At 43.2% G+C, this 17685-nt stretch overlaps 1 protein-coding gene across 1 annotated transcript in view; it reads right to left on the bottom strand.

The window, feature by feature from the left end:
• The window catches only part of TOPAZ1 (testis and ovary specific TOPAZ 1), a 99176-nt gene that overhangs the window by 25255 nt on the left and 56236 nt on the right, over positions 1 to 17685 (bottom strand). Inside the window, exon 14 of the mRNA XM_084618261.1 lies at positions 7695 to 7869. Coding sequence (XP_084474387.1) covers positions 7695 to 7869 — 175 coding nt within the window. The remainder of the gene's footprint in view (positions 1 to 7694; positions 7870 to 17685) is intronic.

Genomic DNA, 17685 nt, shown 5'->3' with positions numbered 1-17685 from the left:
CTCTAGCACCTCGTCTGTCTGCATGCTAAACAGACCCTACTCTCCCATAAAAGGAAGATCCTTGATTCTCATCTTAATCTCTGGCGGAAGACCCACTGATTGCAGCCATGCATGCTTTCCGAATGCAATAACCAAAACTATTACCCTAACTGAAGCAACCAAAGAATCAAATGCAGCCCTTAGCTGATGTTTAGCAACATTCTGCCCTTTCATTAAAAGGGCATTTGCTAACCTTCTATGCTCTTCCAGTGAAGAACTGAGGAATGATGACTTTCCACCCACAGATGATGCTGGTATCCAGCCATGAGAGATCTTCATGATTTTAAATATGCACACCTAACATAGCTGAAGGAAACATTTTTTCCTCACAAATATATCCAGTCTTTCCCCTTCTTTCTCAGGAGTACAGTGAACTTGGACATCTCTCCATCTATGCAGGTCAGCCTCCATCACCAACAAAGTAGGAGATGGCAGAGCATAAAAGTATAAACATAGCAAGATCTTTATGAGGGAATTGGTATAATTTGGCAGTCTTTTTCAACATAGGCAACTGAGGGAGCATTCCAGCTTGTTTTTGCTGGTTAAAGCCACCATTCTAATAAGGAGAAAAATATAAAAAAAAACAGGTGAGAATTCCTCAATAGATACTGACATATATGATGTCTGTCATGCAATCCATAATTCATGAAATGACACCACATCCTCTGATGGTGGTGCTGCTGAAGTGTTGCCCACATTTTCCCCTAGAGAAGGCACCCCTCCAGAGTCTGGATCTGACTCTTGTATTGCTACTAATTCGTCCTCGTCTAATGATAACTCGCTTACCACTGTAGACTTATCAGAACTTAGATGCATTGGTGGATATGTATCCTTCAGATCTGATAATATCATCTCAGTACCAAACTGGCAATTGTCTATTGCCATATAGAGAAACATGCTGATAAGATGCAAGAGATAGCCAATGACACCTGAAAGCGGTACTTGCCAGTCAGGCCAAAACTCCATACTCAGATCAGTTGGACATTTCTTTGTCCATATGGATCCAGAACACATGAATGAGGTTGCTGATAATACTTTTTCTCCAGATCAGATCTCTGAGCTGCACTTCTTCTCCAGTCCGAGCCCATTCTCAGTTCAGATGGAACCAGAGACAGCAGTCTCCTTGGTTGAATAAAGGAGAACAGAGGAAAAACTCTTTTCTGGACACCCAGAAGGGGTCTGAGATGGCAGAAGCAGAAGAGAACCTGAATTCTTCAACTCTTCCTTCTGCCTTGGGGGAGCATTTAATTGAATCGGTTGCAACAAAATGTCCAATTCTGCTCAACTGAAATACATGGGTTAATTACCAATGGAGCCAGATCCAGATTCAACTGATGAAATTGTGCCATAACTACTATTTGTTGCAGTGCTGTGTCAATATTGTCTACCACTTCCATATATTTTTTCCCTGCCTCAACAGATCCTTACCTCATGCTTTTGGACCTGGCTCACCTAAATCAGACAAAGAACGTCTGACTCTACCACAAGAATATGTATCCTGCATATGTTCCTTGAAGACCCTTTGGTCAGATGTCTGTCCCTCTCTCTCTCTCGCATGTACTCGCTCTTCAAAAGAGGCCAACTCTAACTAGGACTGAGCGCTCATGCTCTCCATAATAGCTGTGTCCTTTCACAGTGAACTGGCTCTGGAAACAGAAGCCCACTTTCAGATCCTTTAGTACTGGGTACCAAGGTGGAGGATTTGTCCTTCTTCCTTACAGACTTACTCGACGCTGACACTGGTCTCTGAGACTTGTTTGAAGCTTGCTTGGTTCCATACAGTTTTGCTGACAGTGCTTCTTGTAATAAAGTCACCTGAAGCCTGTTCTATCTCACCTTTGTTGCTTGTGTTATGCAAATAAAGCATTTTTAAAAGTGAGTGTCTTTCACCCAAGAGCCAGGCATGTGTGTCAGATGCCAGAAATAGAACCAGACTTTATACACCTTTTTAAAACGGGGCTTTTTATTCTTCAGTTTTATCATCTCAAAACCAAAATATTTACAACCAAGTTAATCAACACTAACAGACAATTAATTAATTCTAACTAGAAATTATTAACTAGCTGACAAGGTATGGATCCGGAAGCAGTCCAGAGCATTCCCTGATTTGTTCACCTGTTTTCAGTTTGAAGGACCTGAGGCAGCTGAAGCACCATGCCCTGGAACAATTGACATTCACAGAGGGGAGAGGGAAAGGGTCACGTGAGCTGCTACTGCTAGCTAGAGTTCTACCATTCAGGCTGCACCGGTTGGAGCAACTCATGAATGCTAACATGCAGAGGATATTGAAGGTGGTGGTGCTGCATTTCTTACTATAGGCGTACATAACGTCACTAAGGACTTGTTCACACTTAGAACGCAGCAATGCTATAGCGCTTCAGTGAAATTCTCCCACTGGAGCAGGTACTCCACATCCCCAAGAGGTAGTAGTTACATCAATGAGGGAAGCCCTCACTTTGACACAGTGCTGTCTACACCGGAAGTTTGGGTGGTATAACTGCATTTTCCACACGAGTGATGTAGTTATACCGAAATAAGTTTGTAGTGTAGACCAGGGCTTAGTACTGAAGAGAAAACAAACTTCTTAGCCAGTGAGTAAATGAGGCACCAATGTTCAAGAATTGTTTGAAATGTATTTGAAATTAATGATTGTTGTCAATAATTTGGGATCTCGTAACTTTTTGAACTTTAAAAAAAAAATTGAGGTTCACCTTCAAGTTTAATTGAAATTGTCCCGCTGCAATATATACATTTTCATTAGGTAATAATACACAAGCTTCAGCTTGAGTCTAACAAATAGGATAGTATGCAAGAACCCATGGAACATGGCAGTCCCCAGAAGACTCAGATTGTGTGTTTGATTACTCGACTGATATGCATCATCTCTCCAAATATGTTCTGTGGAAGATATCACACTTTGTGCTAAGAATGAGTTGATGGTTATTCTTATGAAAGTTCTCACTAAACTGAGATGATTTTTTCCCTTTTTTGTGCATTAACATTACTGAAACTCTAAGCATGCCTGTGGTGCAGACTACAAATGAACTCTTAACAGCCAGTCATCTAAATAAGTGCATACAGAAGTCTCTTGTAGGCTGTCACTACACCTGAGTACCTGTTGATAATTCTTGGAATTAGAAACATCCAAAGGGAGGATTTTGTATTGATTATGATTCTCACTTATACAAAATCATAGTTACTTCTATGTGTTAGTCTGATGGATATAAAGCATGCATCATGTCAAGAGCTCCAAACCAACTGCATATACTTAATAAGAGAATTATGCAGGGTACGGTCATGGGAATAGAAAATACTGGGAGCAGACTCCCCATTCTCCCAATACTGCTTTAGAAACTTAGAATGTCCCAAACAGAAGGGAAAACTTCATCTCAATTTTCCAGGGAAAAATGTTGGGGGCAGCATGAAGTACAAATAGAGTAACCTCTGAATAATTTCCAGCACCTATTTGTTTTGAACTCCCAGAAACACCTTCAAGTCTGATGTTTGAAAGATGAAGTAACAAAAGATGTGCTAGGAGCACAGTGCCTGACTCTCTGCCTCCACACAAACAGTTTTCTTTTGGAAGAATCTGAGAGGACAATCCAATGGCTACTCATATGAGCTTTGCTATTTTTGGACCAAAAGAGAAAATTGTTTTTTATAAAAAAGATGATTCAGCCCCAATAAAGTGTGGATCTAAAGTATTATAGTTCCTAAAGAACGTAATTTACTTTCCAGCCTAAAAGCTCTAGTCCCTCAAATCAAATATTTTCCACCTTACTTGGAATATTCTGCTGAAGGCAAGAGCACCAAAAGCAAGACAGCCTTTCTATTGTAACTACGGCTGCCAAGTGATTAAAAAAATTAATCGTGATTAATCGCACGATTAAAAAAAGTAATCACGATTAATCATGCTGTTAAACAATAACAGAATACCATTTATTTAAATATTTTGGATGTTTCTAAATTTTCTACAATGTCAGACTTTGCAGGGGTTCTCAAACTAGGGTTCGGGACCCCTCAGGGGGTCGTGAGGTCATTACCTGGGGGTATCATCCTCCAAGACTTCTATAACAGGAGATATATGGCAGAATGAGGGTAAAACAGAGCAGGGAGACATACAATTCTCCCCCAAGGGAGTTCAGGCACAAATTTAGTTAACTCATTATCTTTTCTGATTTAGACACCTTTGAGAATGATTCTGATTAGGACAGATGTTCATACTACTGTCTCCAAGATGGGCTGAAAACACAAGCTGTGATAATCATAGAACTGGAATGGACCTTGAGAGGTCATCTAGTCCAGTCCTCCGCACTCAAGACAGGACTAAATATTATCTATACCATCCCTGACAGGTGTTTGTCCAACCTGCTCTTAAAAATCCCCAGTGATGGAGATTCCACAACCTTTCTGGGCAATTTATTCCAGTGCTTAACCACTCTGACAGTTAGGAAGTTTTTCCTAATATCCAACCTAAACTGCCCTTGCTGCAATTTAAGCCCATTGTTTCTTGTCCTATCCTCAGAGGTTAAGAAGAACAATTTTTCTCCCTCCTCCTTGTAACAACCTTTTATGTACTTGAAAACTGTTATGTCTCCTCTCAGTCTTCTCCTCTCCAGACTAAACAAACCCAATTTTTTCAATTTTCCCTCATAGGTCATGTTTTCTAGACCTTTTATCATTTTTGTTGCTCTTGTCTGGACTTTCTCCAATTGGTCCACATCTTTCCTGAAATGTGGTGCCCAGAACTGGGCACAATATTCCAGCTGATGAGGCCTAACCAGCGTGGAGTAGAGCAGAAGAATGACTTCTCATGTCTTGCTTACAATACTCCTGCTAATACATCCCAGAATGTTGTTTGCTTTTTTTGCAACAGCGTTACACTGTTGACTCATATTTAGCTTGTGATTGACTATGATCCCCAGATCCCTTTCCGCAGTAATCCTTCGTAGGCAGTCATTTCCCATTTTGTATGTTTGCAACTGATTGTTCCTTTGTAAATAGAGTACTTTGCATTTGTCTTTATTGAATTTCATCCTATTTACTTCAGACCATTTCTCCAGTTTGTCCAGATCATTTTGAATTTTAATCCTATCCTCCAAAGCACTTGCAACCCCTCCCAGCTTGATATTGTCTGCAAACTTTGTAAGTGTACTCTCTATGCCATTATCTAAACTTTGATGAAGATATTGAACAGAATCAGACCCAGGACTGATCCCTGCAGGACCCCACTTGTTATGCCCTTCCAGGATGACTATGAATCTCTGGGAACGATTTTCCAACCAGTTATGCACCCACCTTATAGTAGCTCCATCTAGGTTGTATTTCCGTAGTTTATGAGAAGGTCATGCAAGACAGTATCAAAAGCCTTACTAAAGTCAAGATATACCACATCTACTGCTTCCCCCCATCCACAAGGCTTGTTATCCTGTCAAAGAAAGCTATCAGGTTGGTTTGACACGATTTGTTCTTGACAAATCCATGCTGACTTATTTATCACATTATCTCCTAGGTGGTTGCAAATAGATTTCTTAATTATTTGCTTCATTATTTTTCTGGATACAGAAGTTAAGCTGACTGGTCTGTAATTCCCCAGAATTATTATTTATTTCCCTTTCAATAGATGGGCACTATATTTGCCCTTTTCCATCTTCTGGAATGTCTCCCGTCTTCCATGACATTTCAAAGATAATTGCTAAAGGCTCAGATATCTCCTCAGTCAGCTCCTTGAGTATTCTAGGATGCATTTAATCAGGCCCGGGTGATTTGAAGACATCTAACTTGTCTAAGTAATTTTTGACTTGTTCTTTCCCTATTTTAGACTCTGATCCTACCTCATTTTAACTGGCATTCACTATGTTAGATGTCCAATCGCCACCAACCTTCTTGGTGAAAACTGAAACAAAGACGTCATTAAGCATCTCTGCCATTTCCACATTTTCTGTTCTTGTCTTTCCTTCCCTCATTGAGTAATGGGCCTACTCTGTCCTTGGTCTTACTCTTGTTTCTAATGTATTTGTAGAATGTTTTCTTGTTTCTTTTTATGTCCTTAGCTAGTTTGATCTCGTTTTATGCCTTGGCTTTTCTAATTTTGTCCTTGCATACTTGCGTTATTTGTTTATATTCATCCTTCGTAATCTGACCGAGTTTCCACTTTTTGCAGAACTCTTTTTTGAGTTTTAGATAACTGAAGATCTCCTGGTTAAGCCAGGGTGGTCTCTTGCCATACTTCCTATCTTTCCTATGCACTGGGATAGTTTGCTCGTGTCCTTAGTAATGTCTCTTTGAAAAACTGCCAACTGTCTTCAACTGTTTTTCCCCTTAGACTTGCTTCCCATGGGATTCTACCTACCAACTCACTGAGTTTGCTAAACTCTGCCTTTTTGAAATCCATTGTCTTTATCATGCTGTCCTCCCTTCTACCATTCCTTAGATTCATGAACCCTACCATTTCATGATCACTTTCACCCGAGTTGCCTCCACTTTCAAATTCTCAACCAGTTCCTCCCTATTTGTCAAAATCAAATCTAGAACAGCCTCCCCTGAGTAGCTTTCTCCACTTTCTGAAATAAAAAATTGTTTCCAATACATTCCAAGAACTTGTTGGATAATCTGTGCCCTGCCATGTTATTTTCCCAACAGATGTCTGAGTAGTTGAAGTCCCCCATCACCACGAAGTCCTGTGCTTTGGATGATTTTGTTAGTTGTTTAAAAAAAGTATCATCCACCTTTTCTTCCTGGTTTGGTGGTCTTTAGTAGACCCCTACCATGACATCACCATCATCATGACATAATGTTGCACAGTAGCATGGACCCAGCAGTATAGAACACAATTTTAGTACAATTTAACCTAAAAAACCAAACCAAAACAAAAATTAAGAACTATATATAAATAGTTTAAAGAGTAAGGGCGGTTGAGATGAAAGGGGACAGACCTTGCTCTGTCAGCTTGAACAAATGAGGAGTCTCACTCAGGGACTGCATCTCTTTAAACCTCCTCACACTGCATGCTAGTACAAAATGTATTTTCCTCCTTAATTAACAGTGTTTATACATACAGCATATTATATCTCTGCTCCAGAAACATTAATTGTTTCAATTTGTTTGTGGGTTCAATTCAAGGTGTTTGCTTTGCCCACTGAAGTCCTTAATGGTTCGGTCATGTCGTGTGCACTTAAGAGCCTATGTCTGCCTCTCCTTGTGCCATTACCCAAGACGTAGGCAAGCTGTTGGTTCTTACATTTGTTTGTCTGGAGCAGGTCATTCTCAGTAGAGGGCCCTCAACTCTGGAACATGATTTTCTTCTTGGCCTGACAAGCAAAGTTTGCATTTTTTAGGGCACACTGAAAGGCCATAGATTTACTCTGATTTTTTTTTTTTTAAAGGGGTAGTTGAATGTGATGGATTTTACTTTTTCTTTCTGATCTGGGGGATCAGGGAGTTTAGCTACTATTGAACATGTTTACTTAATGTTAATTTTACATGTAGCAAGAGGAATTTTGATTAGTGCACAATATCTATTTAAATAAGTAAGGTCAAGAAAATGGTAGCTTTATAATTCAGCACATAATTTCAGTTTTCTTCTTACACCTGTTCAGTGCAGAGAGTGAATGCTAAAATGTCAAAACGCAACGTATACATTATCTTAGTTTTACCTGCTTCTGCAAATTCACAAAAAGGAACTCCTGGTCTCTCTTCCTTGGAGTCTCTTGTTAGTATGTCAGCAACATATACACTCAATTTCTGAAGGTCACCAAAATTTTCACATCCTATTCTCATATTAACATACAAAGTTCCCAATTTGGCCCAGTCACTTTTTTCTTTACAGTGCTGTTAAAAGTCAAATAATAAATGTAAATAAGCTTGCTATAAAACATGATACAGTTATTAGTTATTATAACTCTGATGGTACAGCTGGCAGGAACTATTAGGTGTTCAAAATGCACCTTGTGCAAATTCTCCTCTTATATTCTCAAATATGTTATCTAACCGTCTGAACATTTCCCCCAATGATGTCTCAACCAGCTTTTATAGTAGACTGTTTTATTGCTCTTATTTTGTCTAGATCAGATAAGAAAGTTAGTTTTTCCTAACTTTAATTTAAAAACAGTAATTCTTGTAATACATCTGACTAGCCACAAGTAGGTCATCCCCTCTTTTGTATTATTTCCTTTCAAATTTTCATACTGTTTTAACTCCATTTCTCTATGATTCTATTAGTATCTCCTCAAGTATCATGTCTGCCAACCCCGTTTTCTTTGTCATTCTTCATGCTGTTTATTTCCAGCCTTTTTAAAGTGAAAACCCCCTAACTGAACGAAAATGAGGTCCCCATCACTACTGGCAAAGGAACATTAATAGTATTATATGCAATACCTCAGTATGCACATTCCAGGTATTTTGTTATAGCCTCACATTACAAGTTTTTATAATCTGCTTTCCATGTCTATTATGCACGTTCAACCAACTCAAATGTTTTTCTGCAATGTTTCTATCACATTCTCCCATTTACTATTTTTGTTTAATATTGACCCTTTCCAAATGTATACAATTAGAGTTGTTTATCAAACCAGCCCTTCAAAATGTAAGTCTTTATTTTTCTTGTAGCATATATTGTGTTTGCTATACATGGAATTTCTGAATCATCTGAAAATTTGATCAAACTGATAGCCTCAAAAACCAGATAAATTTATAAACATATTTAATATCTTTTTCCAAAACATACACTCAAAGTTCAGTTCTACTCTGAAAAGTGACTTTAGAAGTGGTATTGTATGGTTTCATGTTTAGTGTGTCTCCATTTTCACACTGAATTTACTCAGTTTTACAAGTAAAGCATTATTAGAAGTAACATTTTCACTTGAAAATTGAGCAAATGTCATTTGGAAATAACTGATAAAAAACAAACCTCTTAATGTATATTTGTTTGAACAGACACACTTTTCAGAGAACGATCACACATATATATCAGTTCTGGCGTATTTACTGCCCTCTAGGCAGATTAGGGCCTGGTCTACACTAGGAAATTAGGTCAGCATAACTATGTTGCTCAGGGGTGTGAAAATAGACATGCTGAGGGACGCAGTAAAACTGACCTAAGGTCTGGTGTAGACAGCACTAGGTCAGCGGGAGAATGCTCTCATCAACCTAGCTACCACCTCTCGGGGAGGTAGAGTACCTTCGCCAATGGGAGAAGCCCTCCCATTGGCACAGGTAGTGTCTTCACTGAAGTGCTCCAGTGGTGCAGCTGTCTCACTGTAATGGTTTATGTGCAGACAAGCCCGAGGGGTAGGTTTGAGGTTCAAAACCAGCCAATAACTACACAAGCTGGAACTCAGCTGCCCCTTCAAAACAGTTAGTTATACCATTTCCTATTTGAAATACAGGAATAAAGAGAATGGCGTTTGTTCCCAGAAAAAATGGTTACCTACCTTTCATAACTGTTGTTCTTCAAGATGTGTTGCTCATGTCCATTCCAAGTAGATCTCTGTGCACACGTGCACAGTCGTTGGAAGGTTTTTCCCTAGCGGTACCCATTGGGTCAGCTGTAGAGCTGCCTGGAGCAGTGCCTTTATGGCACTGTATATAGGTCCCTGATGACCCGCCGCCTCTTCAGTTCTATCTTGCTGGATACTCTAAGAGAGGGAAGGCGCAGGGGGTGGGGGTGAGTGTCCTTGGAATGGACATGAACAGCACATCTCAAAGAACAAGTTACGAAAGGTAGGTAACTGTTTTTTCTTCAAGTGATTGCTCATGTCAATTCCAAGTAGGTGACTCCCAAGCAGTCCTCTGGAGAAGTCAAGAGTTCACCAACTTGCAGACTGAAGCACTGCTCTACCAAATGCGGCATTGTCTCTAGCCTGCTGAGTGATGGTGTAGTGCAACATAAAGGTGTGAATCAACAACCACGTTACAGCCCTGCAGATGTCCTGAATGGGGGCCTGAGCCAGGAACACGGCAGAGGAAGTTTCCACTCTTGTAGAGTGCGCTGTCAATGGTGGAGCCGGAATGTTTGCCAAGTCATAGTACATCCTGATACAGGCTGTGACCCAAGAGGAGATTCTTTGGGATGAAACAGGAAGACCTTTCATCCTCTCAGCAATGGCCACGAAGAGCTGCGTCGACCTTCTAAACGGCTTTGTCCGCTCAATGTAAAAAGCTAGCATGCATCTAACATACAGGGAATGGAGCATGCGTTCCCTGTTATCAGCATGTGGTTTGAGGCAGAACACCGCCAGAAAGATGTCCTGATTCACATGAAATTGCGAGACTACCTTTGGGAGGAAAGCTGGGTGTTGTCATAACTGCACCTTGTCCTTATAAAACACGGAATAAAGGGGCTCGGACGTCAGAGCCTTGAGCTCAGACACTCTTCTGGCCAATATTATAGCCACTAGGAACGCTACTTTCCACAAAAGGTAAAGGAGAGAACAAATTACCAGAGGCTCGAAGGGAGGGCCCATCAGCCTAGAGAGCACCAAATTGAGAACCCATGGGGGGATTGGTTGCTTGAAGGTACAGTCTCTCTACACCCTTGACAGAAGGGCCAATGATAGGGCTAGCAAACACTGAAGTGGCCCACTGCACCGGGGTGGAAAGCTGAAATCACAGCCAGGTGAATCTTTATTGACGATACTGCCAACCCCTGCTGCTTTTAACTGGAGTAAATAGTCCAGGATGAAGGGAATTGAGGTCTGCAATGGAGGAGTGCCCTTCTGAAGTGACCAAATGGAAAACCTCTTCCACTTAGCCAGATAAGTGGCATGAGTGGAAGGCTTTCTGCTGTTGAGGAGAACCTCCCTAACTGAGTCTGAGCATGCAAGCTCCAACAGGTTTAGCCATGGAGTTTCCATGCCGTGAGGTGGACAGACTCCATGTTTGGGTGCTAGAGGCGGCCGTGGTCCTGGGTGATCAAGTCCGGAACCAGGAGCGGAGTTATAAGTGTGTCCACAGACAGGTCCAGCAGTGCTGATGTGGCCACGGCAGAGCTATCAAGATTAATGACGCTTTGTCCTGTCAGACCTTGATGAGGATGAGACCTTTGTGGATGAGACAGAACGGTGGGAATGCATACAGCAGGCACCCTTTTCAGAAAAGGAGGAAGGCGTCCATGAGCAAGCCTTCACTGTGATTCGGGAAGGAGCAGAACTGCTGACACTTCCGTTGTGTCCTGTTCATGAGACAACAGGGAGAGCCCCATCTTTGGAAAATACTGATGGCAACATCCGGGCGAAGAGACCAAACATGGCCGTGAAAGGACCTGCTGAGGTGGTCAGCTAGTTCGTTCTGTGAACCCAGAAGGTACGAGGCCTCCAATTGTAGTGAGCAGGCAATGCAAAATTCCCACAGCTTGAGGGCTTCCTGACACAGGGGGGAGGAGCGAGCACCATCCTGTCTGTTTATATAAACATCGCTGTGGTGTTGTCCGTCAATACTGACGCACATCTGCCCTGAAAATGGGTTTGAAATGTATGGCAAGAAAGGCACACTGCACGCAGCTCCTTGATGTTGATAATGCAGCAAAAGTTCTGCCTGGGACCATAGACCTTGAGTCCTGAGGTCGCCTAAGTGCACCTCCCACCCCATCTGTCAAGGTTCCTTTCCCACTCTGAACTCTACAGATACAGCAGGGGGACCTGCTTGAAAACCCCCTAAGCTTATTTTTACCAGCTTAGGTTAAAACTTCCCCAAGGTACAAACTATTTTATCTTTTGCCCTTGGATTTATTTGCTGCCACCACCAAGCGTCTAACAGCTATATAACAGGGAAAGAGCTCACTTGGAAACGTCTTCCCCCCCCAAACCCTACACCCCCTTTCCTGGGGAAGGCTTAATAAAAATCCTCACCAATTTGCATAGGGGAACACAGACCCAAATCCTTGGATCTTAAGAACAATGAAAAAGCAATCAGGTTCTTAAAAGAAGAATTTTAATAGAAGTAAAAAAATCACCTCTGTAAAATCAGGATGGTAAATACCTGATTCGAAACAGAGAATCCCTCTAGGCAAAACCTTAAGTTACAAAAAGACAAAAACAGGAATATACATTCCATTCAGCACAGCTTATTTTCTCAGCCATTTAAACAAAACAGAATCTAATGCATATCTAACTAGATTACTTACTAAGTTCTAAGACTCCATTCCTTTTCTGTTCCCGGCAAAAGCATCACACAGACAGAGAGAACCTTTGTTTTGTTGGATCATATTAAAGAAGTTCTGTATTAAAATCACAAATGAGTTTGATTCCCCATTGTTTAAATTCCAGGGTATTACTAATTAAGAGGTCTCTTGGTTTTTGGTACTGTTTCTCTCCCTTTATGTGTGAAACTTGCAAGTTGCTAGTTGTTTTAGTACATTCTAAGACAGAGCCTGTTCTCAAAGCAATTCTTTGTAACAACAACTATTCATATAGAGAGAGACTCAAAGGAATACTCTGTAACAATAGAAACAGCACCCAGACACTCCCCGCCCTTTTGCTGTATTCATCTCGCTTTGTTAACAATTGTGATTAAAATAGAGATAGAGGATGTATGTGGATGGATGCTTGGTGTGGATAATAACTGAATGATCAGGGAGGTGCCAGCCTAAGAATGCAGTGTCCATTGGCTGAAGAAGGCGTCAAGTGGAAATAACCAGAGGACCCCTGGAGGACAGACTGGAATCTACTCAACAGCCTCAAGAATGGGAGAACCAAAGAACAAGATAACATCTGGCAGCATGGAGCCTTCAGGAATGTGACATCTGCTGACTGATTCAACAACAGCATGATGAAGCAATTCCCACAGACTGGCATAGGAAGTAATTCCTATAAAAATGGACTCTAGAAGCTGAGAACTTTGGAGTCTGATTCTGCAAACCAACTTCCAGGAGCATCAGATGTGCATCTGACAAGGCCCTGCTCCCTCCTCATGTCCAGGCCACCTGGCCAGTGGCTTGGCATGAGCAACTCTAAGGCTGGTAACTATGATAACAACCTTGCAGAACCTGTGTGTGTATGAATGAATGTGTGAATAAATATGGAATGGAATGTTATAGCTATAAACTAACTGCTTACTATGATTCTTTTTGTATTCACAATAAATGTGGTATTTTGCCTTTCCCCCTTTAATAAGATCCTTCTGGTTTTTATTTTATTGGTGTAACAGTTTCTCCCCCCCCCGCAGCTTTGAAACTATCTTGTCTCCCCATTGGTCATTTTGGTCAGGTGCCAGCGAGGTTATCCTAGCTTCTTAACCCTTTATAGGTGAAAGGGTTTTTCCTCTGGCCAGGAGAGATTTTAAAGGTGTTTACCCTTCCCTTTATATTTATGACACCATTGCTGAAACATCCTTGACTAGTGACAGCGTCAGCTGAGGTTTGGAGAAGGGTATTACTGCACATAGTGTTTGTGGGTCAAGCCACCACCAGAGGGACTCGAGAACCTGAGGGGTAAGCGTGTCCAGATGGTCTCGGTTCAGCCTGTAGACCTGGGCCAGCCAACCCTGAAGGGGACAAAGCTGCAGTCTGGCGTGCTGTACCACATATGTGCAAGCAGCCATATGTTCCAGTAATTTTAGGCAATCCCGCACCATTGTGGTGGGGAATCTCCTGACACTCATGGCAAGGAAATGAGTTTCCGGAAGAAAAGCCCTGGCCTGGGTGGAGTCTAGCAGGGCTCCGATAAACTCTATCCTCTAAGTGGGGGTTATAGTTGACTTTGCCATGTTCAGAATGAGGCCAAGCCCGAGGAATGTCATGTGCACCAGACTCTCATGGGCCTCCACTTGGGCCTGAGATTGACCCTTGATTAGCCAGTTGTCCAGGTAGGGAAATACCTGCACCTGCTGCTTCCGTAGGAATGCTGCCATGACTGCCATGCACTTGGTGAATACCCGAGGGGTGCTGAGAGGCCGAAGGGGAGGACCATGAACCAGTAGTGGGTGGTGTTTACCATGAATCTAAGAAATCTTCTGTGGGATGGAATTACGGAGATGTGAAAATATGTGTCCTTCAAGTCTAGGGCGGCGTACCAGTACCCCAGATCCAGAGAGGGGATGATGGACGCCAGGGAGACCATGCGGAACTTCAGCTTCTTCATGAATCTGCTGAGGTTTCGCAGGTCTAAAATAGGCCTGAACCCACCCTTGGCCTTGGGAATTAGGAAATAACGGGAGAGAAACCCTTGCCCCTGAATTCCAGAGGGATCTCCTCTACTGCCCCGAGATGTAGGAGCACTTGCACCTCCTGCACTAGAAGTTGCTTGTGAGAAAGGTCCCTGAAGAGGGATGGGGCGGGTGGGTTGAGAATATCCCAATTCTGCCATGCTCAGGACCCACCGGTTTGAGGTTATTTGGGCCAAACCACGGTAGAAAAGAGACAGACTGTTCACAAAAGGTGGGAAAGGATCCGGGACGTGGACTGGTGCATTGCCCCTGGGCACACCTTCAAAAGTTTTACTGAAGCCGGAGACTGCCTCGTCAAGCCTTTGCCCTGGTTCGAGGATGACTGAGGAGGCCTTTGCCTATTACTCATACCCCATTTCCTGCTATAGTCCTATCTCTGCTGAGAGGGGTAGAAGCGAGGCTGGGGCTGAGGCTTAAAATGCTTCCTCTGTGGGGCTGGCATGTGGAGGCCCACTGACTTTAAGGTTGCCCTAGAGTCTTTTAAGCTATGAAGCCTAGAATCCATCTTTTCTGCGAACAGACCTGAGCTGTCAAAGGGCAAGTCCTGAACGGTCTGCTGTACCTCTGGTGGGAGGCCTGACACCTGCAGCCACAAGCTTCAGCACATAACAATGGCAGTGGACATTGTGCGGGTGGCCAAGTTCACCGCAGCTTGCAAGGAAGTCCTTGCAATCGCCTTACCCTCGTTGATAACAACTCCAAAGTTGGAACGGGAACCTGTTGGCAGGAGCTCCTAAAACTTGGACAGAGAGTTCCAAGAATTAAAATGATAGCAGCTGAGCACCCGCTTGCTGATTAGCAATTTGAAGCTGGAGCCCCCCCGATGGAATAGACCTTACGGCCAAAGAGGTCCAGCTTCTTTGCCTCTTTGGATTTTGGCGGAGGGCCTTGCTGTCCTTGCCTTTTCTTGGTGTTGGCCACGTACACTATCAACGTACCCGATTGAGGGTGGATGAAGAGGTATTCATACCCCTTGGAGGGTACAAAGTATTTTCTTTCTACCCCTTGCAGTGGGCAGAATAGAGGCGGGAGTTTGGCAGAGGATCTTTGTGATATTACGAATGGACTTGATCAAGGAAAAGGCCACCCTTGACAGCCCTTCTGGCGTCAGAATATCCACCATGGGATCTGTCTTCTGACACCTCCTCTGCATGAAGACCTAGGTTTTGAGCTACTCTTCTAAGCAGCTCTTGATAAGCCCTATTGTCCATGGCTGGCAAAGAGGCAGACAAGCCTGCTACTGCCTTGTCTGGGGAAGAAGATGAAGATGCCCCTATGGGCACAGGTTCCTCCTGACCCTCCAATTCATGGGGTTCCTCCCTACCATGATGCAGTCTATATGGTGGCAGGCATGGTGCCAGCTGTCAACTGTGGTGCCGGGTTGGGTGTCAGGTTCCGATCCTTTTGGAGGTTCCCTTACCATTGAGGAAGATGGGGGCCCCCGCCTGTCTGAGGCAACAGACAAGAACCTGGAGCTTCGGAGCCTGCCATTGAGAAGGCCAGAGTATCATAGGGACCTGGTGTGCCTCCTCCCGCTGGGAACGAGAATGGTGCTGGCTCTACCTGGAGATATATGACTCCAATTCCAAAGTGGAGTCCGACCTTGAGGACCACGGGGGTGCTGTGAGGGATGGTGCTGTAGAGCGGTGCCAAGGAGAATGGTGCCCCGGTGAGGGGGACCATTGCCAAAGCATGGCCGGGTTGCCCTTGGAGAGAATTGTCCCCTTGTGCAGTGCCGGCACTGGTTCCGGTGCCATAGACTGCTGGGCCGTCTCCTCTATAAGGTCCCTTGTGGCCTCAAATGTATCTGGGGTAGATGGCATATCCAACTCCCTCACCTGGCTCTCCCACGCCAGGGAGTCCAATAGGACTCGACGGTCCTGCCTGAGTGACCAGAGTCAATAGTGCCAGTTTCGCCTGAGCTGAATGTCCCAGCACAGGATGCACTCTGCGGGCCCCATTGTGCTCCACGGCTTTAACTGTTGGAGAAGCCCCCTCTTGGCTCTTCTTTGCTTCTTATGCGGCACCAGTGAATGTGACCAGTGCCGAGAGATAGCCAAAGTTGTCTTTCATGATGGAGAGTGTTCGTGCTGCAAGTCTCTGGGTTCCGGGTCCTTTGCTGGTGCCGCGGCCTCCCTTACTGGGCCAGTGCGTGCCAAACTGAAGTGCTGGGTTTCGGCACCAACACAGGCTCTGACGGCTAGGGGTGAAGAGCCAACTCCATAAGGAGAAGTTTAAGTCTGAAATCCCTCTCCTTTTATTTTCTTGGGTGGAAGCTCCTGTAGATCCTACACTTATCAGTCTGATGGGCTTCCCCCACACACTTTAAGCAGGAGTTGTGAGAATCTCCCCAGGCATAGGCTTCTGACAGGACCCCCACGCTTAGAAGCCTTGAGACCGAGGCATTCCCTGATCCCCAAAAGGGAAAGCATGGGGGGGCGGTGAAAGCCCCCAACAAAGACTTAACTACTAACTACACTAAAAATCTAACAATACTATGCTAATAAAACTATTTACAAAACAAAAAAAAGAGAATGCTAGGGAATCACTTGCCCAAGGCAAGAGAGTAAAAGAAGCTCCAATGACTGTCACTACCAGTAAGAAGGAACTGAAGAAGCGGCGGGTTGGCAGGGCCCTGCATACACCACCATAAAGGCGCCACTCTGGGGGGGGGGGGGAGGTTTCCACAGCCTACCCAACAGGTACCGCTAGGGGAAAAATCTTTGGACAACTGTGCAAGTGGCGCACACACACCTACTTGGAATTGACATGAGCAATCACTCGAAGAAGAACTGAAGGTGCTGTTCTTAGACTCTCTGCATTCAGCCTTGTTATGCACAGATAGAGTGATCTCTCTTTCAACAGCAGACTGTCATTTATTATTCCTGTCAATGGCCTGATTCAGAATATTGCTTAAAATACAAATATCTTCACTGGTTTTCAAAAGCAACAGGTTTATCTACTTTCTACATTCAATGATATATGCTTAAACTCAAGGAGGACAATTATGCTCCCAACTGGAACCAATATGCAAATTCAATGCTCCTACCAATCTCATCAAATTAGCAATGATTCCCTTTTAATATAACCAAAATAATACATTGTGGGGATAAATTAATGCCTGACATCTGAAACTTCAAATTACCAGGAATACTGATTTGTTGATATGTTCAATAGCAATTACATCACCATCCTCCATTCCTAATACAAACCAAATGCATATATAGTGCTCACATGTTGCATAACCCATGAGAATTATAGAAACCTGGTTTCCTACTACAGAAGTATACAATACTGTGTACCACACAGTGCTCTTACCTTGTGATTTGGCTATTACAGCACTTCAACTAATCTAGGTAATTTTTTTTAATGAAAAAAATTCAAGAAGGGTAATGTAATGATTATCATTCATAATAGACAAGGAAAGGAAGTTTGATGGAAAACAAATCAAAATCCACTGCAAATTCTGTTAACTAGAAAAGTTTT

This window comes from Lepidochelys olivacea, assembly GCF_965140295.1.
Source record: "Lepidochelys olivacea isolate rLepOli2 genome assembly, chromosome: 2".
Lineage (NCBI taxonomy): Eukaryota > Metazoa > Chordata > Testudines > Cheloniidae > Lepidochelys > Lepidochelys olivacea.
Note: the sequence above shows the minus strand (reverse complement) of the source record. Positions and strands in the feature narration are given on the sequence as shown.